We start from the raw sequence: 27,990 nt of genomic DNA, 5'->3' as shown, positions 1-27,990 counted from the left end.
ACAGATTGATGAAGATGAGCCTCTGTTTTTGAGCTTGATTGAAGACCTCTTCCCTGGAATTCAGCTAGACAAAGCAGGCTATCCCGGCCTGGAGACAGCTATTGACAAACAGGTGGGGGTGGGGAGGGGGTCTCCTTTAACATATGAATTACAGATCCTCGGGAATTACACGTCACCCGATGTAAGAATATATTCTGACATAATACTGGCTGATCATTGCAAATCTATTGCTCTTTGCATTGAAGGTTGCTGAAGCTGGGCTGATTAGTCACCCTCCTTGGAAACTGAAGGTCATCCAGTTGTTTGAGACGCAAAGAGTTCGCCATGGAATGATGGCCCTGGGTCCAAGTGGAGCAGGAAAAACCACGTGCATTCACACCTTAATGAAGGCGATGACAGGTTACAAGCCCATTACACCAGCAAAGTGCCTCTTCATGTTCATGGACATAAACACAAAACCTCTCCCATTTCTCCTTTTGTCATCCTCCTAGTTTAGTGTGGCCGGGTTTAAACAGTATCACACAGACACATTTTGGGGTAATTGCTCAAAATAATAATGAATTGTGGGCAGCAGGATTTAATTCCCTATTTGGTATGTATTCAAAAAAGTGAGTGCATTACCACGGTAACCAGGTGTTAAATGAACGGGACAGAATCAGAAGATTGAAACACATACAGGGTTCCGACCAGCTACCATGGAGGCGTCCCATGTTCTGCTTGTATGTGTGTCTGGGCACGCAGACTGTGGTGAGCCGCACAGGGAGATGCGGATGAACCCGAAAGCCATTACTGCTCCCCAGATGTTTGGCCGCCTGGATGTCGCCACTAACGACTGGACCGATGGTATTTTTTCCACCCTGTGGAGAAAGACCTTAAGGGCCAAGAAAGGTCAGAGTTTTACCTATCTGAAATACCGTGTTGTGTATCCATGGTTTTAACGTAAATTAAGTATAAATTCTAATTTATATGTTGGTAAAGTTCTGTACTACATTTTTACATTTATATTTAATAGATACATTTTCGTGTGAAGGATATTTTTAATCTTGTTTTCCAGAATTGCATCTTGTCTTTTAATTTGTTATTCAGTTTTAGTGAATGTCAGTGTCTGAATCATTCTTCAGAGCTCTTTCCAGGAACTTGCCCTATCCTGTTTCCAGAGGCTGTCATGGCCACTAAAGGTCTGCTGGTTTAGATGCCCTTCTCTGGGATTTCGAGGAAGGGGAATGACAGCTGATCGATGTTCTGAAATGTTTCTGACCATCATTACTAAATAAGCCATGTGCATCTCCTGCAGGCGAGCACATTTGGATCGTCTTGGACGGGCCGGTTGATGCCATCTGGATTGAGAACCTCAACTCCGTCCTGGATGACAACAAGACGCTCACCCTGGCTAACGGGGACCGTATTCCCATGGCTCCCAACTGCAAGATTGTCTTTGAGCCACATAACATCGACAATGCGTCCCCCGCGACGGTGTCTCGCAATGGGATGGTGTTCATGAGCTCCTCCGTGCTGAACTGGAGCCCAATCCTAGAGGTAATTTGCATAATATAGGGGTTAACAGGCCCAGAATTCTGCTGGGCTGCAGAACACTGGGCAATGGGTTAGTTAATTTCCAAAAACAAACTACATTCTGATTGCATCTAATGGAAACGGCAAAAATGATACCCCCCCCACCCCCAACCAAGTCAACACCCACTGAATTTCTAATTATTTTCACATGTGTTGTAATACATGGTACTGTGAGTGTTTTTATGTTATAGTGTATATAGTATAAATAATTTCCTTCCTTGGGGCTCCCGGTTGATGCTAAACACTGTTGTCCTGGAGCACTTACTGGGATGACAGTTTACAGTAGCTGTGGGTTTTCCTGAATGGGCCAAATAGATAAACTGGCTCCCAATTCTCGTTTCGCGGATAACAAACTATTGGATAATGTAAGAAACTGGGGTCACGTTCAAAGAGGAAAACAGAGAAGTAGGTTGAACCGCATTTATTCCAGAGCAGCATTTCCCAAGCCTGTCCTCAGGGACCCTCAGACCACGTTTTTGCAAAAACTCAAGAGCAGGGTTGTGAAACACTGCTCTACAGGGAGGTGGGAGGGATCAAAAATGTGCACTGTCTGGGAGGGAGCAAAAACGTGTGCTATCTGGGAGGGAGCAAAAATGTGGACTGTTTGGGAGGGAGCAAAAACATGCACTGTCTGGGAGGGAGCAAAAACATGCACTGTCTGGGAGGAAGCAAAAATGTGGACTGTCCGGGAGGGAGCAAAAACATGCATTGTCTGGGAGGGAGTAAAAATATGGAGTGTCTGGGGTCCTCGAGGACCAGGTTGGGAAACACTGTTCTACAGTAAGGAAAGAGACAAAGGGCACAGCCTTAAGTGACAAGGTGCTGTTGTTTGTGGCTCTTCCCAGGGCTGGCTGAAGAAACGCTCCCCCCAGGAGGCAGAGGTGCTGAGGGAGTTGTACTCATCCTCCTTTGCTGAGCTGTACCGCTTCACCATACAGTACTTGGAGTACAAGATGGAGATGCTGGAGGCTTTCGTGATCATGCAGAGCATAAACATGCTGCAGGGCCTCATTCCCCCTAAGGTACGACTCTACAGCCCTGTGCCCACAACGCTCTGCCCTAATTACTCAACGCTCCATTTGAGCCCCTCACCCAATACTTCACTAGTATTCCTGAAAATACATGGACTAAATTGGTCCCCTTTCCTCTGTCGAGTGGACCATTGACAGGTAGAGAAATACTTTCACAATGGCCCATTGTTTTTGATTAAAAAATTTTTTTTTTTGAAAACCATGAAAAGTACTTCACTGTTCCCAAAAAAACAAAAGCCTCTTGGTGAATCACAAAGAGCTGTGTAGCTGATGAGCAGTCAAGCAGCAGTGGAGCAATGTTACTACGGGGCTGTGCTTTTATAATTACTGGGCGGAGCTAAACAGATGGACACGTCCAGTGTATTTATTCTCCGCGGTAACAAACATGCTGACCACACTCCATGGCGCTCAAACGAACCCCGGACTAATGCGCCGGACCTGTTATTGTCCCACTTCACGTTGCCTGTGATTTTCTTTATGCATCTAGCTTCTATCAGGAGGGCTGCGTAATTCAGCCATATTAACTAAATCACTAATTCAATGTAAACAGACTATCTTTGAGGCCAGGATAATAATGGTGAGTGGTTTTTGGCTCTGCTAAAATGGGTGCAATTTTCCTAATAGAGGAGCTCTCTGTAGTTTCAAAGTAATACTCAGGAAATTAGTGTATTGTGCTCTCTTGATTATATTGGGTTTTGTCCATGAAACTTGCTTGTGCCTACATTGACAGTGTTTGTTAGGTAGGGTTGTACAAACAAAGCCAGCTGGGTATTGTGTACTTTTTGTAGCGTGTTATGGTAGCAGTGGGACGGCTTTGACCGGAAGGCCACTGCAGGTTACTTCACCGGGCTGGTTCACGTTTTAGGAGCAGTGCGGGGAGGTGAGCCGCGCTCACACGGAGCGGCTGTATGTCTTTTCCCTGATGTGGAGCGTTGGCGCCCCCTTGGAGCTGGAGGACCGCAGGAAGATGGAGGGCTGGCTCCGGAACCACGGAAGCATCCGGCTGGACCTGCCGGCCATCGCTGCCGAGAGTGACCACAACATGTTCGACTACTATGTTAACCAGAGCGGTCAGCATTTCTGAGCCGAAGCCTAACGCGGGGTTTTCGCATCCTGACATATCCCTGTAATGATGAAAGTGAAAATCACATTTAGCAGTGCTTCATGTCAACAGAATTAACATATTAGGAGTGAAGGTATTTCTTTTTTGAGGAATAAAAACTGTGTAAACGTATTTTTCTCAGCGTACCATAACTTACAAGTTCACGGTGCTATACATGTTTTTATTGGTTTAAAAACCCCATTCCATGTGGTTTCCAGGTGAATGGGTTCACTGGGATACTCGAGTGGAGGAGTATATCTACCCCCCTGACAACACCCCAGAATATGGGTCCATTCTGGTGCCCAATGTGGACAACATCAGAACTGATTTCCTTATCCAAACCATTGCCAAGCAGGGCAAGGTGGGAGCCATGCTAAGCAATGTATATGTATGAAGTAAAAATGTTTGTTATTATATTTATTCATCAACCGTCTACCTAGACTTATAATGCAGTAAACTGGCTAAAATTAATATAAAAATTCTTTGCAGAAGGCATGTATGTTTACTCAAAGAACTACTTCAAAACAGTCAGGGGGACTTGCCTTTCAGTTACACAGACACTGGATGGAAACTGCCAGAATAACACGGTCTAAATAATTCAAAGCTGTTTGGGAACTTCTCAGAGCTTCTTAATAGTAAACCTTCTTTAACTGGGTCCCCAGGCAGTGTTGCTGATTGGAGAGCAAGGGACCGCTAAGACAGTCATCATCAAGGGATTCATGTCGAAGTACGACCCCGAGAGCCACGCGGCTAAGAACGTCAACTTCTCCTCCGCCACAACCCCTCTCATGTTTCAGGTATCTTCAGAAACCTCAGAAGCTTTTCTCTGAATTATTCAGAATGTTTCCTCCATTTGCATATTCTGTTTATTATTGTTTTTGCTGCAAATTTCTGTCTTTGAGTACTGACTAATATTTACTAAGCAAGCTCATTGACAGCTTTTATTGTGATGCAATAACAGGCTTACAGCTGAAAATGACTGATTAGTAGTTGCGTCACATGATGTGTGATTGTTGTTTTTTTTTTTAATAATTGCTTTCATCAAACATACTGTAATTCTTTACTAGAACAGTATAGTTAACTGAAGATCAAATTTCCAAAACCCACTCAGTCGGTGTGATTCATCTTCAAGAAAATGTCTATGGATTTACCGTGTTGTGGTAATTAAATTAAAGTTCTTTATTAGATTACATGAGGATTGAGTGAGTCTTGGTTTCCATTACTATAGCATATGATGAGAAGGCCTGATTTTAAGTCATTAGCCGTTTCATCTGAAAAAAACACATAAAATGGACTGAGTGAGTTTTGGAAATTTGCTCTCCGTTGGCGTGTAATTCAAAGCTGGCTTATTCTAGCGCACCGTGGAGAGTTATGTTGACAAGAGAATGGGAGCGACGTACGGACCCCCTGCAGGAAAGAAGATGACAATCTTTATAGATGATGTGAACATGCCAGTCATCAACGAATGGGGAGACCAGGTACGCGAGTCCAGTGGATCGGCTGCCAAAATGGAAGGACAAACTAATATGGCCTCTTGAGGTTCATCATGGCATTTCGAAATAGAGACTAAAAGCTGTAAAAACTAGCTGGTTTTCAAAAACATCTAGAAGATAGGATACATAGCTTCCTCTATGTGCACTTTGGTCCGTTATCTTTAAAATTGGACACTTCGATGTCATTGGCTCCTTCCTGCCCAGGTAACGAATGAGATCGTGCGGCAGCTGATGGAACAGAATGGGTTCTACAACCTGGAAAAGCCTGGGGAATTCACCAGCATCGTGGACATCCAATTTCTGGCGGCCATGATCCACCCAGGCGGTGGCCGTAACGACATCCCGCAGAGACTCAAGCGGCAGTTTTCCATATTTAACTGCACCCTGCCCTCAAACGCCTCCATCGATAAGATATTTGGTCAGTTGCAGCCCCAGATGATTCCTTGTTATCTCCGTGACCTTATTACCTGGCATTTAACACGTGTGACTGTCTTACTCTCTTGCCGTCCAGCCATGTGCAGGTTAATTTTGCTATGGAAAAATCTGCTTTTCTTTTAGCAAGTTCCATTGCCATTGTATTGAATATGCTAGTCAATGACTGATTTCGTCGCACAGAGCTCATATGTTTGGTGTTTGATATGACAGGTAACTTATTGCCATATTAGGCTTTCATGTTAGTTACAGCACCTGTTCAAGTTAACCCTATTTTCGTGGAAAATCTGTTTTTTTCTTATAAACTCGGACTCATCTGATGTTTCATCAAACCCTTGTGCTCTATGCGGCCTGGCTGATAGGCATCGACTCGCTTCCCTTAATGTTCCCTTCGCCTCCGCACTTTGTCTGCGGCGTGACGGTAATTGCCTTCCTCCCGCCTGCTTTGGTAGGTGTGATCGGGTCGGGACACTACTGCCCCCAGCGCAGCTTCCCAGAGGACGTGCGCCTCTGTGTGGTTGCCCTCGTGCCGCTGACCCGACGACTCTGGCAGGCTACCAAGGTCAAGATGTTGCCCACTCCGGCCAAATTTCACTACATCTTCAACCTGCGTGACCTGTCCCGCATTTGGCAGGGCATGCTGAATGCCACGGCGGAGGTGGTCCGCTCTCGCACAGTAAGCACTCATATTACTTCAGGGGCCCCTTATAAATCTTGTGCGTAACAGCTATGTAGTGATGTTTGCGTACATGCAGATGGTGTAGAACCTCTTCATCTCAAAACAGGTTGTGTTACAACTCTGGAAGCACGAGTGCAAGAGGGTCATCGCAGACCGCTTCACGGTATCTGAGGATGTGGAGTGGTTCGACCAGGTGCTGGCTCAGCTGGTCGAGGAGGAGCTGGGAGAGGTGGACCGGGCTTTCGTCGATTTCGGAGTAGATTCCTACTTTGTTGACTTCCTGAGGGATGCGCCCGAAGCTACAGGTATGGGGATTTGATGAAGTGCGGAGAGTTCCTGACACCACAGTCAGTATTGGTATTCACCTCCACTCACATCATGCATTTACTTGGGGCCTGTGTGGCGTGGGGGCCCCTGTTTGCCAAACACAGTCATTACTCAAAGGGAGATGGCTGGCCTGAAGTGACTTGGGCCGCATGAATAAACAAACCTGTCCCTAACTGTAGTGTACAAACACATTAAGTCAACTTTTCCTTATTTTTTCATCCTACTGGTTACTGTATAAATAACACATTTTATCATTATAGGTAGCAACAATTTAATGGAATATAATAGTGTACATAAACTTAAATTATGCTTGCAGCACTATAGGGTTGTGCAGTTTTCATGTCCTTCAATGGGTGCCTCTAGGTGCCTGGCTTCCTACTACGGTTCAGGGCACAAATGTAAGGGATGAACTGAACTTAAATGGTTGGATTGATCTTCCAACCCTGGTCTAATTACATGACTCTGACGGACAGGCGAGGAGCCTGAGGACACAGATTTCGATATGCCCAAAGTCTACGAGCCCATCGAGTCCTTCCCTAGCCTGAAGGATCGCCTGAACATGTTCCTGACCATCTACAATGAGAGCATACGAGGAGCTGGAATGGACATGGTCTTCTTCAGGGATGCAATGGTTCATCTGGTGAAGGTAGGGGAAGAAGAATCTGTAGGACTAAAGGATGCTGAAAGCTTTAAGCATTTCAACTAACAGTCACACCTAAGAAAAGTCTGGTCACCAGAAACCTACAAAGCGCAGGTTGACTTTCATTAAATTAAGATAATGTGTGATAATGAATCTTTCTTCTCTGGGTAGGTGTCCCGAATCATCCGGACTCCCAGAGGAAATGCTCTGCTGGTTGGAGTGGGGGGTTCGGGGAAGCAGAGCCTGACGAGGTTGGCATCGTTTATTGCTGGGTATAAAACCTTCCAGATCACTTTAACCAGGTATGTCAGCTCGCTTAACCACAACTACCCAGATATGATTGAAAGAGCAACATTTTGGGTTCACATTTGTTAAGGGTTTGGGTACAAAATGTATTAAGTGTGCAAACTGGTTTCATCACATGCTGTAATTACACAAGCTGAGCTTTCCAGTAATTCCATATCTGTTAAGTTGGTGGCCAGAATGATTGCACTGTGGTTAACTGTTAAAATCGACTTACCATTCATTTACAGTGTAAATACTTCTGAAGCATCCATTTTAATTATGCACAGTTAGTATTTGTGACGTCTTATATTGTCTAACTTGCCAGAAAATTTCAGCCAATAAGATATGTAGTGCAGTTTTGATATGAAATGAATCTTTGTCAAAACTAGACAACGGACATTGTCATTTTGTTGAGTTCCAGTAGGTGGTACATTTGTACAACTCAGCAGGATTTTTTCCATTTTCAAAATACATAACCTGAAACACATATGAACCAAAGTATTTCATAGAGTCTTTTGCCTTCAGCATGTGTTTAGTGATATGAGAGACGGCACTGCAAATTTCAAACTGAAATGTACATAGAGTCAGCCGTTCATCTGCTGCTAGCAAATGCAGTGGCATACGCACTATGGGACTCCAGTTACTTGTCTTCTGACTTGACCCGTATCATACCTCTTTCATTATGTGGATCCTCTTCAATGCCGTTACTTTTTCTTGCTTTCACTGTGGTGGAGATGCCCTCGGTGGAAAGCCCTGGGCTTTTGAAAATGCCCACAGAAAGTGTGACTTCGCGAGGCCGTGTGTGGCTCCCGCACGCCCCTTCTCATTTCCCGCCCACCTGCTCTGTGCCCACCTCTGCTCCCCCAGGTCCTACAACACCTCCAACCTGATGGAGGATTTGAAGGGGCTCTACAGGACAGCAGGTCAGCTGGGCAAGGGGATTAGCTTCATCTTCACTGATAATGAAATCAAGGATGAGTACTTCCTGGAGTACATGAATAACGTTTTATCGTCTGGAGAGGTCAGTGCTGCTCCCCCCCCCCCCATCCATCGTTTAAGCCAGTGATTCTCAGCTCGGTCCTTGGGGACCCCCAGACAGTCCGTCTTTCTCCTCCCTCCCAGATTGCCCTCCTAACAGACGGCCCTTGAGGACCGGGTTGAAAAACACTGGTCTAAGTGCACATCCTGGGCAGGGTCCTTGGCGGGGGGGGGGGGGGGGGGGGGGGGCTATTCTTGGAAGCACATGGTGGAAGGCAGAAGTACATCCTGCATGGGATATCAGTAAATCCTAGTTAACAAACACCCTTCACACTTACAAACGCATTCATACACCCTGAGCAAGGTGAACCATCTGGTGATGATGGTACTTAGTCTGAGTGCAGGAGGGAACCAGAGGACTCGCAGGTGCCTACATGACATCGGGAGAGCGTGCAAACTCCATATACAGGGAGCCGTGCTCACACCCCCTAAGCCGGGAGCTGTCAGCCCTTAATATTTACATTTAATTAGTGGACCCTTTTGTCCACAGAGACATATAAGCGAGGCAGGTCGAATTTTCCATGCGTTGACCCAAAAATATGACTAGTTCCAATGATTCCTTTTGCAAAATCTGCATTTGAGAGTTCCTGTGTATGGGCTCGCTTCTAACACGCCTGGACGGTGAACACATGCTTACGTTTAAGAGACAAGAAATGATGGGCTATTGTTAAAGGTCCTTCTCCATCATTTTAAAATGCGCGGCATGCATTTGTGAAGCTTTACAGAATAAATCCTCCAAAATGTCTGCTTCCTGTCAATTTTCTCGATTGTAAGAAATTAAGTGGAACCTTTCAGCCAGCAGCTGAACAAAGGACTTTAGAAATACGGATTCGGTAAGAAACGTTACTCTGTCTCTGCTTGCGATGCGCATATCTCAGGGCAGATGTCTCATTTCGCTTCTCTGCTGTACTGGGCAAGGTTACAGGTAAGGCCCTGAACGATGCCCCCTGGTGGTGCGGAGCAGTTTCTGTGTTCAGGCAGCCGTCGTTGCTGATGAGTAGCTCTAGTAACACTGGGTGAACCACACAAAAATCATAGGCACTTATATCAGTGCAGTGGTGGCTTAATGGTTAGGGAAGTACACTTGTAATTGAAAGATTGCAGGTACCACTGAGGCACCCTGAACAAGGTACCGCCCCCAAGCACTGCTCCCCAGGCGCTGAATTAGCTGCCCCTGCTATGTCACACATGGGTTAAATGCAGAGGACACGGTAGTGTGCCAACAATGACAACTAATCTCTGAATTTTAAATTCTAATCAAAGTTGATATATAACTGCATATGTATTAATGGAATAAATATGAAATAAAGAGGGGAAAAGGGCTGAGAGAATCAATATAAAAATAAAGAAATATAAAATAAGTGAAAGAAATGGTGGGCGGCATGGTGGTGCAGTGCTTAGCACTGTTGCGTCACCCCTCTGGGACCCGGGTTCGAGTCTCCGCCATGGTCACATGTGTGTGGAGTTGGCATGTTCTCCCCATGTCGTCGTGGGGTTTCCTCCGGGTACTCCGGTTTCCCCCCACAGTCCAAAAACATGCTGAGGCTAATTGGAGTTGCTAAATTGCCCATAGGTGTGTATGTGTGAGTGAATGGTGTGTGAGTGTGCCCTGTGATGGGCTGGCCCCCCATCCTGGGTTGTTCCCTGCCTCGTGCCCATTGCTTCCGGGATAGGCTCCGTGACCCAGTAGGATAAGCGGTTTGGAAAATGGATGTATGGATGGATGAAAGAAACGGTTGGAATATGGCAAAGTGTAATGTGCAGTCGGTCCTTATTGGCCGTTTTTTGGCTGATTGAGCATGTTGAATTGGTGTCGAAGTTAGTTGGTGAAACTGAGCTCTCTGATTCAGCTGTACTGTATGTCAACCTTCACCTCTACTCATGCCGGTGTGTTCCAGCGCAAAGTTTCACAGTTGATGGGAGCTGACGGGAGGCAGTTGCTCTCGGTCTTGGTTTTCCTTGTAGTGTATCCAACCTTGCATTGCATTTTGTATGATTCGGAGGGGTCTAAATGATACATTTAGGCCTGATAAGCGCTTCTGATGTCAGTGAGACCTGAGAGGCTCAAAAGGAGCTTCTGCTCTCTAGCCATCAGACTGCTTCATAACTGACTGACACTTTAATTTATATCCGATCTATGCCCATCGCACTTTATTAGAACTGCGTTGCACATCTCAGGCTTTATTTACTCTACAGTGCATTTTTATTTCAGCTTTTAGGATTACTTTCAGTATTTTTCATGACTATTATCATATGGCTACTTTAAATGTCTTTCCGCTGTCACTGCTCATAAGGCAGTGTTGACCACCTTCCGTGTCACTGCAGGTTGTGGTCTGACTGTACACTTTACAACTCAAGACACCCGCACAGGCCAGAAACTCCTTCTCCAGTCACGAACTGTTACTCACTGACTGGTCAGAGTACAATGAAACCGACAGGCTTTGTGCAGTTGGTCAGAACTCAGTTGACCAGTAAAAGTCAGTACAGTGTACAGTGAAATGCTTGGTTGCCTGACTCCAAGACAATAAAATGGGGGACATAAGTATAAGACAAACCATTAAACAATAATCATAAATATCCATAGATGATACGCAGAAAATATGTATCAGTATCTGATGGTTGTAAGTAATAAGACCGAAAGTAGTGGGTGCAATAAAGGCAAAGAAAATTACACTTAAATTGAAACAGACGCTGACAGGATGACATCTGGACGTAGCTGCGTGTCCCCAGTGTCATTGAGAGAGTTCAGGTAGAAGGGAAACAAGCAAAAGCAGGCGAGATGATGGGCTAGGTTGGCTTCCTTAATTTGCCTATGAGCAGTGGAGGAGAGGAGCCGTACTTTCAGTCTTACGCTCACCCTGATCATCTCGCACTCTTCCACTGGGCATGGCTGAGCTGTAATTTACTGTCACAGTGCCTTTCTGCAGTCCTTTAATGCACTGGGGTTCCGGGGTGGTGCAGGGACCGCTGCAGATGTTCCGCAGTACACCATCTGAGATCCGCTAAATGCAGCCGTAATGAGCTTGCCGCTATTTTTACAGTGTCAGGTAGAGCACTTCGTCACACAGCGGGGCTCCAGCAATTACTGCAAGAGGCAGTGTCATCATTTCCCTCTGCTTAAATCCTAATTGCATAATTTACCTAATTTATGTTGCTATTCTGAGAATCTTAACATCTAAGACCAGGTTGACAAAATGCTCCCAAGAACTAATTACTCTCTCTTCCTCCATGCCGGAATGATCAGCGCTTTTGTTTTCCATGCCATCACCGTCCAGGTGTCTAACCTCTTTGCCCGAGATGAGATGGACGAGATCATCAGTGACCTCATACCCATCATGAAAAAAGAAGCACCACGGCGACCGCCCACCAACGAGAACCTCTACGAGTATTTCATGAGCCGCGTCCGGCAGAACCTCCATGTGGTTCTGTGTTTTTCCCCAGTGGGGGAGAAGTTCCGAACTCGAGCCTTGAAGTTCCCAGCCCTCATATCTGCCTGCACTATGGACTGGTTCAGCCGTTGGCCTAAAGATGCTTTAATTGCAGGTGCATTTTCCACATTTTTCTAGTCTAAACTGCCCTGATTGTAATTTTCTGGAATTTTTGCGACACTATCACACAATATAAGTCATAATCAAAGAGAAAATCATGAGACATCCTTTCTTACAGTGGTCAAACACTAATCACGGGGGATGGGTAAGAAAGGATCGATTTATTGGGCTTCTCATTACATCATTTTTGATGGGGTAGGACAGGGAACACAAGAAACTACACACAAGAAATAGAGAAGCTGTTCTGGCAAATGTAGAAATGCTAACCTTGGAGTTCCACTGAGAGAGGGAGCTAGCTACAGGATGACTCTTAGGGTAGGTCATTCAGGTTCTGAGGGGATGAAAGAGCAGCCTCTTTTATCAACCCTCAATACCTTGGCCACCTACCCCCCCCTTGCTGGGACAGCCTCTCTTCCCCACACTCATTTACACAGATATGGTTTTGATAACATTGAAATGGGCACCAAGCTTCACATTCATTCACTGCACCTGTTCCTTATTCCCAAATGCTCCCAGATAATTACGAGTTCCTTCCATCTCCGTAGCTCCTGGCTCTGTGCACCATCCTACATGGAGTAGACGTTATGCACTAGATTCTTTTCAAAGTTAAATATAATGATGCCTTACATAAAAGACACCGGATCATTCTTAATGTCCCATTTTGCCACAGTCTCAGAGCACTTCCTGTCTTCCTACAACATCGACTGCTCGCCGGAAGTCAAGGCCGAGGTCGTGCACTGCATGGGGTCCTTCCAAGATGGTGTGGCGGAGAAGTGCTCTGACTACTTCCGGAGATACCGCCGGTCGACCCACGTCACACCCAAGTCCTACCTGTCCTTCATTCAGGGTTATAAATCCATCTATAAGGAGAAGCATTCTGAACTGCAGACCCTTGCCAACAGGTCAACATCAAACTCAGTACCATTTATTTACATTATGAGATAAAAATCGATAAGCTAGAACTTGATAGACTCTATCTCTTAATTGGTTCTTATGCTATTTCAATGGGAGTTGTTGTCAACTGTTTCACAGTTGATCTGACTGATATGATTCTGTTTGTGGATCTTTTATAATGCTTTATGGAACATATATTAACTCAGTGGTTCTCAAAGTCGGTCCTCGGGCCCCACTGCCCTGCTTGTTTTCCTGAAAGACAGCTGGGACTTGTGTGTGGGGCAGGGATAGCTGGAAAACAAGCAGGGCAGTGGGGCCCGAGGACTGAGTTTGAGAACCACTGTATTAACTGAATGTAATTTCATTACAGGATGAACACTGGTCTCCAGAAGCTAAAGGAGGCCTCAGAATCAGTAGCTGTCTTGAGCAAGGAGCTAGAGGTTAAGGAGAAGGAGCTGCAGGTTGCCAATGAGAAGGCTGACATGGTTTGTATCTGTTAACGATGCTAACGCTGCTAACATGCACCGGTGAAGGTTTAGCACCAAAACGCTCACGCTACATTCATGGTGGATCTATAATAAAAGAAGGCAACCATCTGAGTTCAAACACAGTTTTTATTATTATTGTGTTGGCTTGTTAATGAACTAATGGTGTTAGTCATCTGAAAAAGTAAAGGCATTTTTCCTGCTAAGAAATGTAGATGAGATCATCTGGGAAAAGGGAGCAGCTGCTCCTGACCAACAGCCTCAAACGAACCATCCATTAGAGGCTTTTAACATTAATTATGAAATTTATGAATGAATGCTGAGAAAAAAACAAAAACTCAAGAATCCGAAGTCTGATTATTTTTTTTTTATTGGCTGCATTCTAAGGTCTTGAAAGAGGTGACTGTGAAGGCACAGGCTGCAGAGAAGGTGAAGCTGGAGGTCCAGAAGGTGAAGGACAAGGCCCAGGTCATCGTGGACAGCATCTCAGCTGACAAGGCCATCGCGGAGGAGAAGCTCGAGGCCGCCAGGCCGGCGCTGGAGGAGGCGGAAGGCGCGCTGCAGGTATGGGACGCGGGAAGCTTCCGGAACTTTCTAGCGTGGCTTCTCTGCTTTGTCGCTCGCAGTTGGACGGGGAATGCGTTTCTGCCTCCTCCAGTTATATTTCCTTCTTTTTGCCGGCTTTGATTTTGAGTTTTTAGGTGCAGCTCTGTTTGTTCCTGGTGCCTATGATGCTGAATTAGAGGTAGTGTAGTGGGCATGTAATGTTCCTGTGACTATCTGAAGCTTGTAGCTCCTGTGTAATTATGTGCTGCCTTGGAGGGTTTAAAAATAGAACTTGGTGATGGCAGGAGGTCTCACACAGCCATGACCGCTGAGGTTTCACACTCGGCAGCCATAAATCGGCTTTATAAATGTGGCCTCTGTGAGGTCCTCTTCTAACCCTGCTACCAGCTTCTAATTTGCAACGGAGGCTCCTAGCAACGCTTCGGCCAATGAAAAGGAAGCTGGGTGACATCATGCTTTTTTTTCCTGAGTGGCTTGTTATCGTAACGTAGGGCATGAACCTTTGACATGTACGAGTCGGATAGACGCAGGAAATGCGATAGTAATGCGAGATGAAGATGTCAAGGCCTGTCTCTGCCTCCATAAGTAATGGCACTAGTCGGCTATTGGTTTGAAAGCAATCTCTTCTGTGAAATATTTATTATTTATAAGAACATTTTCCTAAATATTGTCCATTTAGAAGAAAATAGAGGGGAAAACGTTGAAAAGCACGAAGGCGTTCTCTCTCACTCGCTTACTGACTCTTTCTCCTTGCAATCTCTGTGTTGCCCCGGCAGACGATCAAGCCGTCGGACATCGCCACGGTGCGCACCCTGGGCCGCCCCCCTCACCTCATCATGCGCATCATGGACTGCGTGCTGCTGCTCTTCCAGCGCAGGCTCAATGCCGTGAAATTGGACCCCGAGAAGAACTGCCCCGTCCCGTCCTGGCAGGAGTCCCTTAAACTCATGACGGCCGGGAACTTCCTGGGAAGCCTGCAGGTAACGAGCTCTGCGGATCAAGAACCAGACCTAAACACTGAATCCTTTTCCAAGCTGCGACATTTCGGTAGACTTTGCTTGCGTTTCCTGCAGTTACCCCGTGCAGGCCAATGAATTGCACTTAGGCTAATTCGTAACGCTGAATTATCCATGGTGTGCGAGTGTGCTGGTGTGTCCTATGATAGATTGGCATCCAGTCCGGGGTGCACCCCCGGTGTTGCTTGGGACAGGCCCAGGGTCTCCCCCATTATCCAGTAAAGGAGAATCCATCAGGTCGATGACATCATCGCAACCTTTTTTTGTGATATCGAAAATAATGAAGGTATCTCCAGCAAAATGATGGAAAATAGTGAGTAAAAAAAAAACAGCAAAAAAAAATCAATGTAACTAATAAAAGAACATTAACAAACAGTTGCATTTTTAATATTTTGTGCTGCGGCAAATGCAGTTTTCGTTGAATACCACAGTGTCGCTGATCACTGTTTTATTTATCTGCACACAATGTGTTATGCTCTTGCCTCTAAGACCTGGAGGCCTTTTCAGTTCTCTAAGGGGACAGAGCACAGGCTAGAAATAAATAAGAATGTATGAAACACAGCAGAAAGTGGCAGTCATGCAGGGGATGGGATTCTCCACACGGGTGGCTCTTCTTCCGATCCATGGTGACGGGATCTCCTGCATCTCACCCCCCAGCAATTTCCCAAAGACACCATTAATGAGGAGGTAGTGGAACTGCTGGTGCCCTACTTTGAAATGAGTGACTATAACATCGAGACGGCCAGGCGGGTGTGTGGAAACGTGGCCGGCCTCTGCTCCTGGACCAAAGCCATGGCGTCCTTCTTTGCCATCAACAAGGAGGTGCTCCCTTTGAAGGTACGCCATGGGAACCTGTTAAAACTGATCTTATTGATTACATTAGTACTATACTGACTTAGTGCTGAACTATTTGATTCCCCCGGTTCACCTCGGGCTTCCAGTGGACCGACATGAGGTTAACCCAGCCCTGCCCCCCCCCCCCCCTCCCCAAAACATACTTCTGAGTGGTCGCCTGCCTAGATCATAAACTAGAATCAGGGCACCTACTCCGACAAGCCTTATTGACCCACATGGTGATATGATATCATGGCATGACGTGTAGATGAGTATAGAAATCTTCTTTTCTTGTTTTGTTTTTGCGTGTGTGACTTAGCAAGATGCCACCCTGGGGGTCTGATGTCAGCCATACCTAAGTCCACCAGTGCATGTCCCTCTTTTAAATATGAGTGTCAAGATCACTCTTAAAAGCTTAGCTCTGCTTCTAGGCTGAAGGAACAATTAACGCAAATTACATTAAGGGATCAAAATGTTACATTAACCATATCCTGGGGCGAATTATCTGCTCGTCATGCACACGTTCCAGTCTGTATGCCCTCTGTTTGACGATGTGCTTATTAATTCAATTAGGAAGGTTAATCTTGTGGCCTTTTTTTTCCCTCTCCTACAACCACGTCAATTTGCAGGCTAATCTGGCAGTGCAGGAGAATCGTCTTGCCATCGCCAACGCGGACTTACAGAAGGCCCAGGCAGAGCTGGACGAGAAGCAGACTGAGCTGGACGTGGTCCAGGGAGAATACGAGAAGGCCGTGATGGAGAAACAGGTGGCTGCCTGCTGTTCCGGGGACCCTCAGCAATGCAGCTCTGCTTTTTACTCAGTAAACCTGGCAACCGCCAGATTATACATAGCAAAATAAATGACTCGCAGATTTTGCAGGTTTTCTTGTTCAAACTTGCTTTTGATAAAGACAGACTAACAGTTAACAAATAGGTAAGCTAGTAGTACATAATGTTTTTTTATGTTTTTAGTTATGGTAATTATAATAAAAAAAATGCTTCTCCCATTTTTCAGGGAGTTTTGACAAACACCTCTAAAAAACAGGGAGTCTGTCATTTACAAATTAGAATATGAGTCAGGATGCCTGACGCAGATGCGTCCTACAATGCAGAGCAGGCAGTTGTGTAAATATCATTAATTAGTCCTTAATGTTCTGCTGTTAGTTCAGTCTTAAGGAACTAAGACGTCTGATTATTAATTTTTCTGAGAGTTGAATTGTCAGGGAGTGGGTGATAATTTTAATATTGGCTTACGACACAAGGAACATTAAATTAGAAACTCTTTCATAACCTTAACAAGCATAATTCTTAATAATAAAATTAAAAGGCACAAATGTCTGAATTCAATGCCTCCCCAGCATCCCTTGTCACATAGAGGCTGTGGTCATTCACACCTCCGAGTCGTGACCCGCATTTCGGGTCATGATGGAAGACTGTGAACTGGAACGCTTTGCCGCTGTCAGTGTTATTTACCTGTGTGTTCTGGTTGATGCTATTGTAATTGTTGTCATTATTTTATATTTATTTTTCTAATAAACTAAAAATGTCAGTAACACCTTACTTAAGGCCATGTTTTTTAGTAATTTATAAACACGTTCGTAACAAATTATAATGCACCTATAAAACATCATAAACATGGCTATAAATATTTACTGTATAAAAAGGGATTTGCAAAAATTTACAAAAGACTATAGATACCTTTATAATGCAATACAAATCATCCTAAAAGCTTATACTGACTATTATAATGCATTATAAATGCATTATAGATGAGAGCTTCATAGAGCATTCATAATGCATAATACACATGGCTATAATGTGTTACGCCTTTTGATGAATATTTATAGCCATGTTTATAATGCTTTATGAATGCCTTATAATGCATTATGAATGTGTGTAAAAATGATTAAAACATGGCCTTAAGTTAGGTGTTATCATACCTTCCCTGTCCTGGAGATGCCCGGCCCCTAGTTCTGTCATGCATGCCCAGATGTTCCCTACCAGCTTACTCCCTCCCGTCCCCCATGTGCAATAACCAGGCCCTCCGGGAGGATGCTGAGCGATGCAGACACAAGATGCAGACGGCGTCAAGCCTGATCAGTGGCCTGGCCGGTGAGAAGCAGCGCTGGACCGAGCAGAGCAAGGAGTTCGCCGCTCACAGCAAGCGCCTCGTCGGTGCGTCCCACCGCCGCCCCCCCCGAGCCACAGATGGTGTTTACCAGCACTCAAACCACACATTTGTCCGGGGCCCCCCCAGGGCACTATGCTAAATATTAAATAAAGGCATTCCATATTTAGGAGATGCTGAAGCAGCATGTTATGCTAACTAGCTAGCTAGCTACAATCTTCTGACTCTACTCGTTAGCTATTAATATAGTTCAGTTAATATCTGAGGGGGGTCAGGAGCCCCGGAGGTCACTACACTAAATTTTAAATAAAGGCATTCCTTGTTTAGGGCATGCTGAAGTAGCATGTTCTGCTAACCAGCTAGCTACGATTTCCTGACTGAACACACTGAGGAAGGAATCAAGCCGAAATGACGTTCAGTCAATCAAACAATATCAAGCAAAGTGCAACCTGTTTTTGTTATTCTTTATATATAGATCTTCTGACTCCCCATTTATGACTCACTGTTTATGTAGGTTTTGAAACATCTGAGGGGGTCAGGGGGGCCCTGAAGGGACTTTTTTTGGGGGTGGGGGGGGGCCTGAAACAGCAAATCGGCCCCTGCTTGACACTTGGGAGTTCCTGTAATTGTAATAATCGTCAGCATTAGGGGAAGCTTAGAGCGAGTTCTGTCCCTTGGCCAGGTCCTGACACGTAGTCGTATTTTATCATGATCACCCTGCTTAATGTCAGCCGCATTCTTTTGTTTTTTGCATTGTTTAGTGTCGCATTGTAATCATATCGTTTCTCATTGATATTCTGCTAAATGCAATTCAAATAGTCCCCGCACAGTCTTAACATGGCTAAACAAATGCTTGCAGACTTTATTTCTAGACTGTAAAACTGTCTGTAGTTTATTCCGATTTAACTATAAGGGAGTGCTCTATTTTAGGTTGAAATTAATAAAGATAAATTAGAGATGTGCTTCATTTAATGGTACATAGACCAAGGCAAAATGGACCATAATTTGAAGACTTCATTTCTTCTTCTTTTTTAATTGTGGCTATTTTATGGTGCAGGGGACGTCTTGCTGGCTACAGCGTTCCTGTCGTACTCGGGCCCTTTCAACCAGGAGTTCCGGAACCTTCTGCTAACAGACTGGCAGAGGGAGATGAGGACGAGGCAGATCCCATTCGGGAACAACCTGAACCTGACCGACATGCTGATCGACGCTCCAACGGTGAGCGAGTGGAACCTGCAGGGACTACCCAACGACGACCTCTCCATCCAGAACGGCATCATCGTCACCAAGGCTGCACGTTTCCCCTTGCTACTGGATCCTCAGACTCAGGGCAAGACCTGGATCAAGAACAAGGAGGCCAAGAATGAGCTGCAGGTGAAGCTCACAGCTCCGGCTTTTCTGACATCACCATTCCACGGCTTCTCGATTCACTGCGGCTGTATCGGAACGGATGGTCATTCTGGTAACATGCTGCGTTTTGTTGGATAATGAAAACTGCCCAACAGTCTCTCAAAGTAGGGACTTCCAACGTAGGAGACTGTGACCAGCATATTGTTGTGCAAAAACTGACACAGGTGCTGGTCGTAAAACTTTCCATTCTTTCTCAGATGTGATCCGAATGTGTGAACATCAGGGGTTGCGAAGAGAAAAAAATAGACATGGCTATAAAAAATATATCGTTCATTTTTGCAGTAAAACAACCCCTCCCCCAGATTTTCAATGTCCCATGACCCGAGGGACTGGGGATTGTGAACCTGTCATAGATCCCATAATAATACGATTCAGCAATAAGCTTCAGTGCAATTCTAAATACACTCAGGTATATGATACGCGAGGGACTTTACACTGTCCCACGCTTTTCATTTTACACTCATACATTTTACACTTGTACATTTTACACTTCGTCTGTAGTTACTGATATTGATTTTTATTGCCTTATTCTACTTTTTAAAAGTTAGTTTCACTTTTGTAATTCTTTTTATTGTTTTAAACATTTCTTATTAATATTTTATATATTTTTTCTTTGTATAATGCATTTCCCTCTCAAACAGTTCATGAAAAGCATTTCACTAAACTTTGTGCAGACGACAGACTTACACTGTACAAAGTGTACATGTACTTGAAACGTGAAAACTTGAAAAGCTAAATTCTGCACCCTTCTTGCAGGGTACGTGCAGCGATTCCGCCTGATTAGTAGTGCACGAGCCTTGTACTATTTGTCTGAACTGCTGGCAAAACGTTATGGAAATAAAACAAATGCATCCTCTAATCGACTTGTTAATAAGTGAGTAATGAAATGTAGACAGAGAGCTGAAAGTGGATTATCTAGTCTGAGCCGCAGCCTGCCTACCTTGAATCTCATTGCCATGAGGACTCTTAAGCCGAATACATAGTAATACGTTTCCACTGTTCCAGGTCACCTCCCTGAATCACAAGTACTTCAGGAACCATCTGGAGGATAGTCTGTCTCTGGGACGCCCTCTACTCATCGAGGACGTCGGGGAGGAGCTGGACCCCGCGTTGGACCACGTCCTCGAGAAAAACTTCATCAAGACGGGGTCGACGTACAAAGTAGGGTATCGCAAGGCTGCTTGTTGAAGCACCAGTAATGGGCTCTGTGTAGCGAGGTCGCATTCGAAGGCCAGCCAGGCACAAATCAGATGTAGGAAAACCAAGCAAAAAAAAAATAAAAAAAAAACTGAATCACACCCAAAGTTAGTAAATAAATTCAGCTAAATTGCGAAGATCTACAGCCCCTCCAGGAATCCATTAACTTGCCATTATTTTTATTGTGGGCAGTTGTAAAAATTTTACTAAATGTTACTTTTATAAATAGTAACAATGGAGAAACTTGTCCACCCTCCATACCACCTGCAGTTCAGACTAGGAAATGCATCTGAAGCTAAATGGGTTTGGGCCTGACCAGCACTTGGGTGAGAAACCAGCTAGGAAAGCTGGGTTGTTGCTAGAACTGGTCTCAGTGTGGCCAACAGGCCAGTCCACCCTGTGGTCTGTGTGGATCCCAATGTCCCAGTACAGTGATGGGGGCACCGTGCTGTAAAAGTGGCAGCATCCTGTAGATGAGAAACATAAACCAAGGTCCTGACTCTCTGAGGTCATAAGAGATCCCTGTTCATCCTTTGAAAGAGTAGAGGTGGAACACTGATGCCAAGGCTAAAACTTCCCTCTGTGGCCCTAATACATCTGGCCTTCTAATCATCCCCTATATCTTACTGGTGAATTCCCTCCTGCCCAGTGTCTTTCCATGGACTTAGACCTCTGAGCCCCAGAGTGTCACTGACACAATTGCCTCCACTTCCTTTAATCCAGGCAGGTTTGACCCAATGCAGAATGACGTCATACTAGTCAGACCTAAGCCTTTCTTTGAGGTTCCATTTAGGGCAGGGGTGGCCAATCTTATCCAGAAAGGGCCATTGTGTACGCAGGTTTTCGCCACAATTACCTAATTAGATTACTAATTAGAGGACTGATTGGCTGAAGAGGCCTCACACCTGGGTTTGGACAGCTGACCTAAAGGTTACCCCATAAACCCGCATACGCACCGGCCCTTTCCGGATAGAATTGCCCACCTCTGGTTTAGATGAAACCTAAATTCCTACCCTAAAGGGAGTAAGAACCTCATCTAACCACTTAGCAACAGACAGCCACCACTTCCATTACTTGCTCTCCATTTCCCGGTCACTGCTTTCAGATCATATCAGTATGATCAGTTGACTTAAAACTGAGCTATATTTAGTCTCGATAAAATTTCTTGGTGCATTAGTATGTGTAATTATTGTAGCATTATAGCCAGTATTAGTATTTTTGTGGTTCTCCTTGACTGAGCTCTTTAAATTGTCCTCTGCCATATACTGCTGTGCAGAGACATTTCTGCTGACGGTTACACATTAGTGTGTGCAGTATATATGTTATCTAAGCTAATTTTAGACATGCATGTTTGAGGTCATTTTTGGTAAATGTGTAGACAAGTCAGCCATAGTAACATATCACTCTTCCAAAATTGATATAAAGTGAAAGTCCTCACTGTTCCATTACCATACTCAGCTTTATTTGCATAAAAGGGATTTTATGTGGCACTATTTTTAGCAGGTAAAATCATTCTTAGAGGGTTTGTTTTCCTGGGTGAGCATAGAGTGATTTGATTGATCATCACAGGTGATTTTACTGTTCGTTTTTACTGGAATAATATATCAAAGATTCACTAAGACAGGTTAAATATATGTGCCTTTTATAGCATCATTCGTGAAAGCATCAGCTGACAGGACAGTAAATTAGAAGATGTCTTCATCGGGCTCCGAGGTCCCTGGGAGTTTGCTGAGGGCTTGTGCCACACAGAAAAACAAAAAAACACCACAAGAAAGTAGCTTCATTACTGGAAACAACTGGTCATTTATTTTACTTTAAAGTGTTAGTGCATCTAAGTGAAAATGATACAGCACCACAACTTAATTTCCATGCTGTTTAAATTTCGGTGTCCATTGGTGCTTTTCAGTTTATCCAATTTGATGTTTCATCATGAGTTTCCTGCATAAAACATTACAAAACACTTTGTACACTTTGTTACTTTTTACATATCATTACTTCAGGATATATGCCGCTAAAAGGAGATTTACCTCTGGAGTGCAATAAATGCTTGTTCACATGATGAGTTTAATGTCCCCATGTGGAATGGTGATAATCCCCTGGCTTTAGGGATTTGCTTCCCATTGTCGTGTGTCTGTCTTGGTACCAGGTGAAGGTGGGAGACAAAGAGGTGGATGTGATGCGTGGATTTCGCCTTTATATAACGACCAAGCTCCCCAACCCCGCCTACACGCCGGAGATCAGTGCCCGTGCCTCCATCATCGACTTCACTGTCACCATGAGAGGCCTAGAGGACCAGCTTTTGGGCCGAGTCATCTTGACTGAAAAGCAGGTGAGGGAATAGGGAGCGGAGCTATGGAACCTACACTTTAATTTACTTAGCAGACAGCTAAGTAACGTACAAGCCAAAGCGATGTACATTTCTGAGAAAGCGTGGTCAGCTGGTCCCTGGAGCAACAGGGGATTAAATGCCTTTCACAAGGACCCGACAGTGAAATGTACTGTGTCAGCCACAGGGGATTTGAACTTGCAACCTTCCGATTATGGCCATTTTTTCATGGCCACAAATTAAAGCAGTATGGCCCCTCATCTATGAGCCCAGAATCTTCAGTCAGCTGTGCTGGAAAGAGCTACACTTAAACCTCAAGAAGAATTCTACTACTAGTTAATTTCACATGGGCTCAACCAGGATCTGAATGCAGCATCTCTAACACTATAAGCAAGAGCCATACCTCTTAGCCACTGAGGCTGCACTATTCACTGTCAGTTCCTGCTTGTTCCCATCCATGGGAAAAAAATAATCAGACCAAACAATAGTGAGCTGAGCTTCTGACTGACAGCAGATTATAGCTACACCAGTGCTGCTTTCAGAGCTTTTCCTCCATCGTGCACGGAAATGGGAACTGCATCTTCTCATAAAACCTGAGCTGTCTCCAAAGACAGGCACTTGCGACCTGTAGGTTAAAACATCATGGAGCACTGGATATTTCTATATCTATCTCTCTATCTATCTATCTATCTATCTATCTATCTATCTATCTATCTATCTATCTATCTATCTATCTATCTATCTATCTATCTATCTATCTATCTATCTATCTATCTATCTATCTATCTATCTATCTATCTATCTATCTATCTATCTATCTATCTATCTATCATCTGCCCGTCCGTCCATCCATCCGTCCATCTCTGCTCTGGCTTTTCTGGCTGACCTATACTGCTCCAGTCCATCTGCATAGGCAGCAAAATGGTCACGACCAGCCAACAAAAATCGAACAAACCGTGAATGGCCAGTTTCCTCCTGTAAACTGTCTGACTCAGCAACAGAACGCCCATGTCAGGGACCTCCAGGCATAACACATCGCTCCAGATAGGCCCTGGTTCTTGGCTGCGATCTGTGAATTTTTATTTTTTTGTGGTGGAGAGAAACAGCATGTCTCTGTGGATGTGTGAGCGTTGGAGCTGGAAGAAAAGCCAGTGCTTATTCCCACTGGATGTCAGTGCACCATCATGCACCATTACCTCCACCTCTCCACCAAATGTGCCACCTGTCAGGCTTTGTGGAAAATGTCCCCATTTCTGCACCGATCAGCATTTCTCATCCTTGTGTCACCTAGTGTCATATATACAAATCATAGTTTTAGGCGCAAGATTATTACAATTCCAACATGATCCACTGTATTTTGACCTACAAGACTATCCATCCATCCATCCATCCATTTTCCAACCCACTTATCCTTCTGGGTCGCAGGGGGTCCAGAGTCTATCCCAGAAGGTACAGGCACGAGGCAGGGAACAACCCAGGAATGAGGGGCCAGCCCATCGCAGGGCCCTACAAGACTAAAACAACTGAAAATTGCACCAAATGTTGACAATTCTGCAAGACCATTTGCATACATATACTAAAACATTTGGAAATTTGTGTGAAATGAGAAATGACTGTCTGCAGTGCAGAAGTGACATCATGCTGGTGCGATTACACTTTTTGGTTATTTGCCGTTTGAGAAATGCATCAAAGCAATCCAGAAAAACTGGAAGTCGGTTTCATGAAATTTACCAAAGCAAATGAGAAAGACTTAGATTTTTGTGAATGCTCCAATAATGAATTACCTGTTACAATGTCATGATAATACTAAAGGTTTTGGGTACAGGTTTTGGTAGCTATCAGCGAATAATAAATGAGCCATTTTCCAGTCCTGGAAACAGCTTTTGCTTCCATACAGACCCACTAAAGGTCTTTGATTATAATCACAGATACTAGACCGACCTCCATCCAAGATTAATCTTGTTGATTGAAAGAAGATCACATGAAAGGCCCGAAGCTGCCAGTGGTGATTTTGTGGGAATGTTCCCTGATTTGGTCTGAATGGACTTCTCTCACTCCAACAATAGTGGAAAGCCAGTGCTCAGTGTCGATGTTTAAAGTTTTTAAATGGTGAGATAATGGTGAGCCTGTGACTGACGGTTAAAGTCTACCAGGTTACCGGCGGGGAGGAAACACGGCCACTTCCTGTTAGTATCTTTATTGCTCTTCATACACATTTCAATATATTTATTCCATTGTAGTGAAACATAGGAGCCACCTATAGCTTTCAAGATTTTGATCTTTTTAACTTGTACCTTGGGTGTTACATATTTAGAATATGTTCTTTAAATACTAATGTCACATCTTGGAGAATTATGCACAGCAAATTTGGCAATGGCCATTCAACACTTGGAATTTATATTTTAATGTGAAGTATTAAATTGCAAAAGCCTGATTATCTTGGTCCAGGACATGTATTAATGGCACATTAGTGGACCAGGGCCCTGTTTTGGATGTCATTGCTGTATATTTAACATCTAGTACATATCTAAAAGCACATGGAGGGTACATCGGATATGTTTAAAGGTCAAAGGTGAATCCGCAACCTTGCTGCGTGACAGGAGCTGGAGAAGGAACGGACAGACCTTCTGGAGGACGTCACGACCAACAAGCGCAGGATGAAGGAGCTTGAAGACAACCTGCTGTTCAGGCTGACGAGCACGCAGGGCTCCCTGGTGGAGGACGAGAGCCTCATCACCGTGCTGAGCGGCACCAAGCGTACGGCCGAGGAGGTCACGCAGAAGCTGCAGGTCGCCGCAGAGACAGAGGTCCAGATCAACGCCGCCCGCGAGGAGTACAGACCAGGTGATTGCAGTGGGGACTGCCCCCAACCCCTCAAACATAGGAATTACGCCCAGAAATCTCCTAATTCTGCTGTTTCAGAAATTCTGGATTTTTCTAAATCCCCTTATTGGGAGCTTCTGGTATAGTGTGCCAACCCTGAAATTAATTTAGCATAGAAATTCCTGTGAAGTGTTTATGGTTATTTACAGGTTTAAAGTATTTTCAGCTCATAGCTCTTGTTTTGGCAGGATATTAAGTCATTTCTTCATAAAGTCAAGTGCTAAGTATACAGAGCCTCACCTGAAGAAGACTGGAAATATCTGGCTAAATAATAACTTACTCTAAATGCTTTTCTGAGAAGGAGAGGACATGTTATCTAGCCAACCGTGTTCAGGGACATTTCACTCGTGAATGGGAGGCTCTCGTCCTTGTGTGGGAAGATGGCATTCAGTATTAAGGACTAAGTCTTCTGTGCCAGGGACATCAGCATAAAGTGTACAGCGCTGTTTACATTTACAGTTCTGGAAAAGTATCTTGGTGAGAGTATTACAAGATATTAACCACTGTAATGTCTTCTGGGACAGGAAGTAAGAATCTGAGCATGCCTTTGGTTTCTGTTTCATGCAGTTGCTACGAGAGGCAGCATCCTATACTTCCTCATTACGGAGATGAGCATGGTGAACGTGATGTACCAAACGTCCTTACGCCAGTTCCTGGGACTCTTTGACTTGTCTCTGGCCAGGTGATGGCAAATCTGCGTCGCATTATAATTCAGGTCCTGTTTGCCAGGGATTTCACATTTAGTTGATATGTACTTGTTAGGCCCAAAATCCTTCGGCGATTTGTGAAAATATGTGGGATTTAGCATTTGGACGCTGGATGATTACAACAAGCTGTTAATGTTATTTATCTATGTTAAGAAATGTTTTGGACTTGTTATCTCTTCCGGTAAATACCTGCGGCAGTCAGCCCAAAATACGAACAACACGTTAAAAGAACGCGAAGGCCCTCATGCCGCAGTGTTTTATGTTGAACAGGTCGTCGAAAAGCCCAATCACCAGCAAGAGGATCGCTAACATTATAGATCACATGACCTTCGAGGTACACAAGTACGCCGCCCGCGGGCTCTACGAGCAGCACAAGTTCCTGTTCACGCTTCTGCTGGCCCTCAAGATTGACATGCAGAGTAACCGTGTGAAACATGAGGAATTCCTCACCCTAATTAAAGGTCAGGGCAGCAATCTGCTCACCGAGTCCTCTCATCCTTTTCTTCCTTCCTTTCAGAAGCATTGTGCAACAGAAAAAGTGTTTTGGTCTCTGGTTGCTTAGTGGTGATGTACGCAGAGGAAAATTACTTCACACCAGTAAAAATTATGGTTTATTTTCCATGATATAATGTCAGCTATTCATTGCATTGAGAGCTGAAACTTTAAGGATCGTTTTTAAAGCACAGTGAAAAGACCTGTGTCAGTGTTCATTCTGAGATCATGTCTGAGATTACTGAGGTGCAAAGACAATGGCGTCACCGGCATATAATGTATTACCCAGTGACACAGGGTCTCTTCTGAGAGAAGCAATTTGCCACAAGGTAAGTCCACACATTGCCTTGCTGACTGGTGTAATGAGGATTGATGAAAAGCCCTAAGCTGCCCCCCCCCATGGGGAGTGTTATTTCTTCTGCTCTGCGAAGGCTTCAGCCCCGTTTGACTGATTTCTGAGTGACAGGGGAACTTGAAAGGGGGCAAGTTTGAGCTGAATGTTTTTTGGCATACTGTAGCTTCACCTATGAAACACCGGCACACATTCCTGTTACTCTCAGGCTAATACACACACGTCTTCCACACCCTGCTCTCACTCATCTTCACAATCATCTTTTAGTTGAACTCATCATGCTAGCAGGGAAAAAATTGCATCGTCTTTGCGGCTTCGAGCAAAAGTTACCGTGGTCCAGGATGTGCAGACGTTTTGTTTCAAGACAGGAAGCATCTGTCCATACCAAGACTTGTCTCCCATTAATGAATTTGGGGTACAATGAATCATGGGATTGGGCTCATTTGTCAGGGATGCAACCCATGTATACTTGATATTTGAGCCGAGGCAAGAATGACATCCAGAGATTTTTACCGTCCTCTGTAATTTTGTTCTTACCATTGAAACTGGTCT

At 44.6% G+C, this 27,990-nt stretch overlaps 1 protein-coding gene across 3 annotated transcripts in view; it reads left to right on the top strand.

The window, feature by feature from the left end:
• Positions 1 to 27,990, top strand: part of dnah5 (dynein, axonemal, heavy chain 5) — a 72,890-nt gene that overhangs the window by 37,272 nt on the left and 7,628 nt on the right. For all 3 annotated transcript variants that reach the window (XM_049025492.1, XM_049025491.1, XM_049025493.1), the window contains 29 exons: positions 5 to 112; positions 246 to 399; positions 742 to 888; positions 1,295 to 1,536; positions 2,418 to 2,594; positions 3,469 to 3,673; positions 3,924 to 4,066; positions 4,368 to 4,502; positions 5,061 to 5,183; positions 5,403 to 5,616; positions 6,083 to 6,306; positions 6,416 to 6,614; positions 7,110 to 7,282; positions 7,448 to 7,578; positions 8,429 to 8,582; positions 11,875 to 12,142; positions 12,818 to 13,049; positions 13,412 to 13,526; positions 13,914 to 14,090; positions 14,870 to 15,073; positions 15,767 to 15,946; positions 16,573 to 16,710; positions 17,983 to 18,118; positions 19,129 to 19,445; positions 20,487 to 20,642; positions 22,825 to 23,007; positions 25,605 to 25,848; positions 26,455 to 26,569; positions 26,865 to 27,055. In XM_049025492.1, the coding sequence (XP_048881449.1) occupies positions 5 to 112; positions 246 to 399; positions 742 to 888; positions 1,295 to 1,536; positions 2,418 to 2,594; positions 3,469 to 3,673; positions 3,924 to 4,066; positions 4,368 to 4,502; positions 5,061 to 5,183; positions 5,403 to 5,616; positions 6,083 to 6,306; positions 6,416 to 6,614; positions 7,110 to 7,282; positions 7,448 to 7,578; positions 8,429 to 8,582; positions 11,875 to 12,142; positions 12,818 to 13,049; positions 13,412 to 13,526; positions 13,914 to 14,090; positions 14,870 to 15,073; positions 15,767 to 15,946; positions 16,573 to 16,710; positions 17,983 to 18,118; positions 19,129 to 19,445; positions 20,487 to 20,642; positions 22,825 to 23,007; positions 25,605 to 25,848; positions 26,455 to 26,569; positions 26,865 to 27,055 (5,185 nt within the window). The remainder of the gene's footprint in view (positions 1 to 4; positions 113 to 245; positions 400 to 741; positions 889 to 1,294; positions 1,537 to 2,417; positions 2,595 to 3,468; positions 3,674 to 3,923; positions 4,067 to 4,367; positions 4,503 to 5,060; positions 5,184 to 5,402; positions 5,617 to 6,082; positions 6,307 to 6,415; positions 6,615 to 7,109; positions 7,283 to 7,447; positions 7,579 to 8,428; positions 8,583 to 11,874; positions 12,143 to 12,817; positions 13,050 to 13,411; positions 13,527 to 13,913; positions 14,091 to 14,869; positions 15,074 to 15,766; positions 15,947 to 16,572; positions 16,711 to 17,982; positions 18,119 to 19,128; positions 19,446 to 20,486; positions 20,643 to 22,824; positions 23,008 to 25,604; positions 25,849 to 26,454; positions 26,570 to 26,864; positions 27,056 to 27,990) is intronic.

Source organism: Brienomyrus brachyistius, chromosome 9, assembly GCF_023856365.1.
Source record: "Brienomyrus brachyistius isolate T26 chromosome 9, BBRACH_0.4, whole genome shotgun sequence".
Lineage (NCBI taxonomy): Eukaryota > Metazoa > Chordata > Actinopteri > Osteoglossiformes > Mormyridae > Brienomyrus > Brienomyrus brachyistius.
Note: the sequence above shows the minus strand (reverse complement) of the source record. Positions and strands in the feature narration are given on the sequence as shown.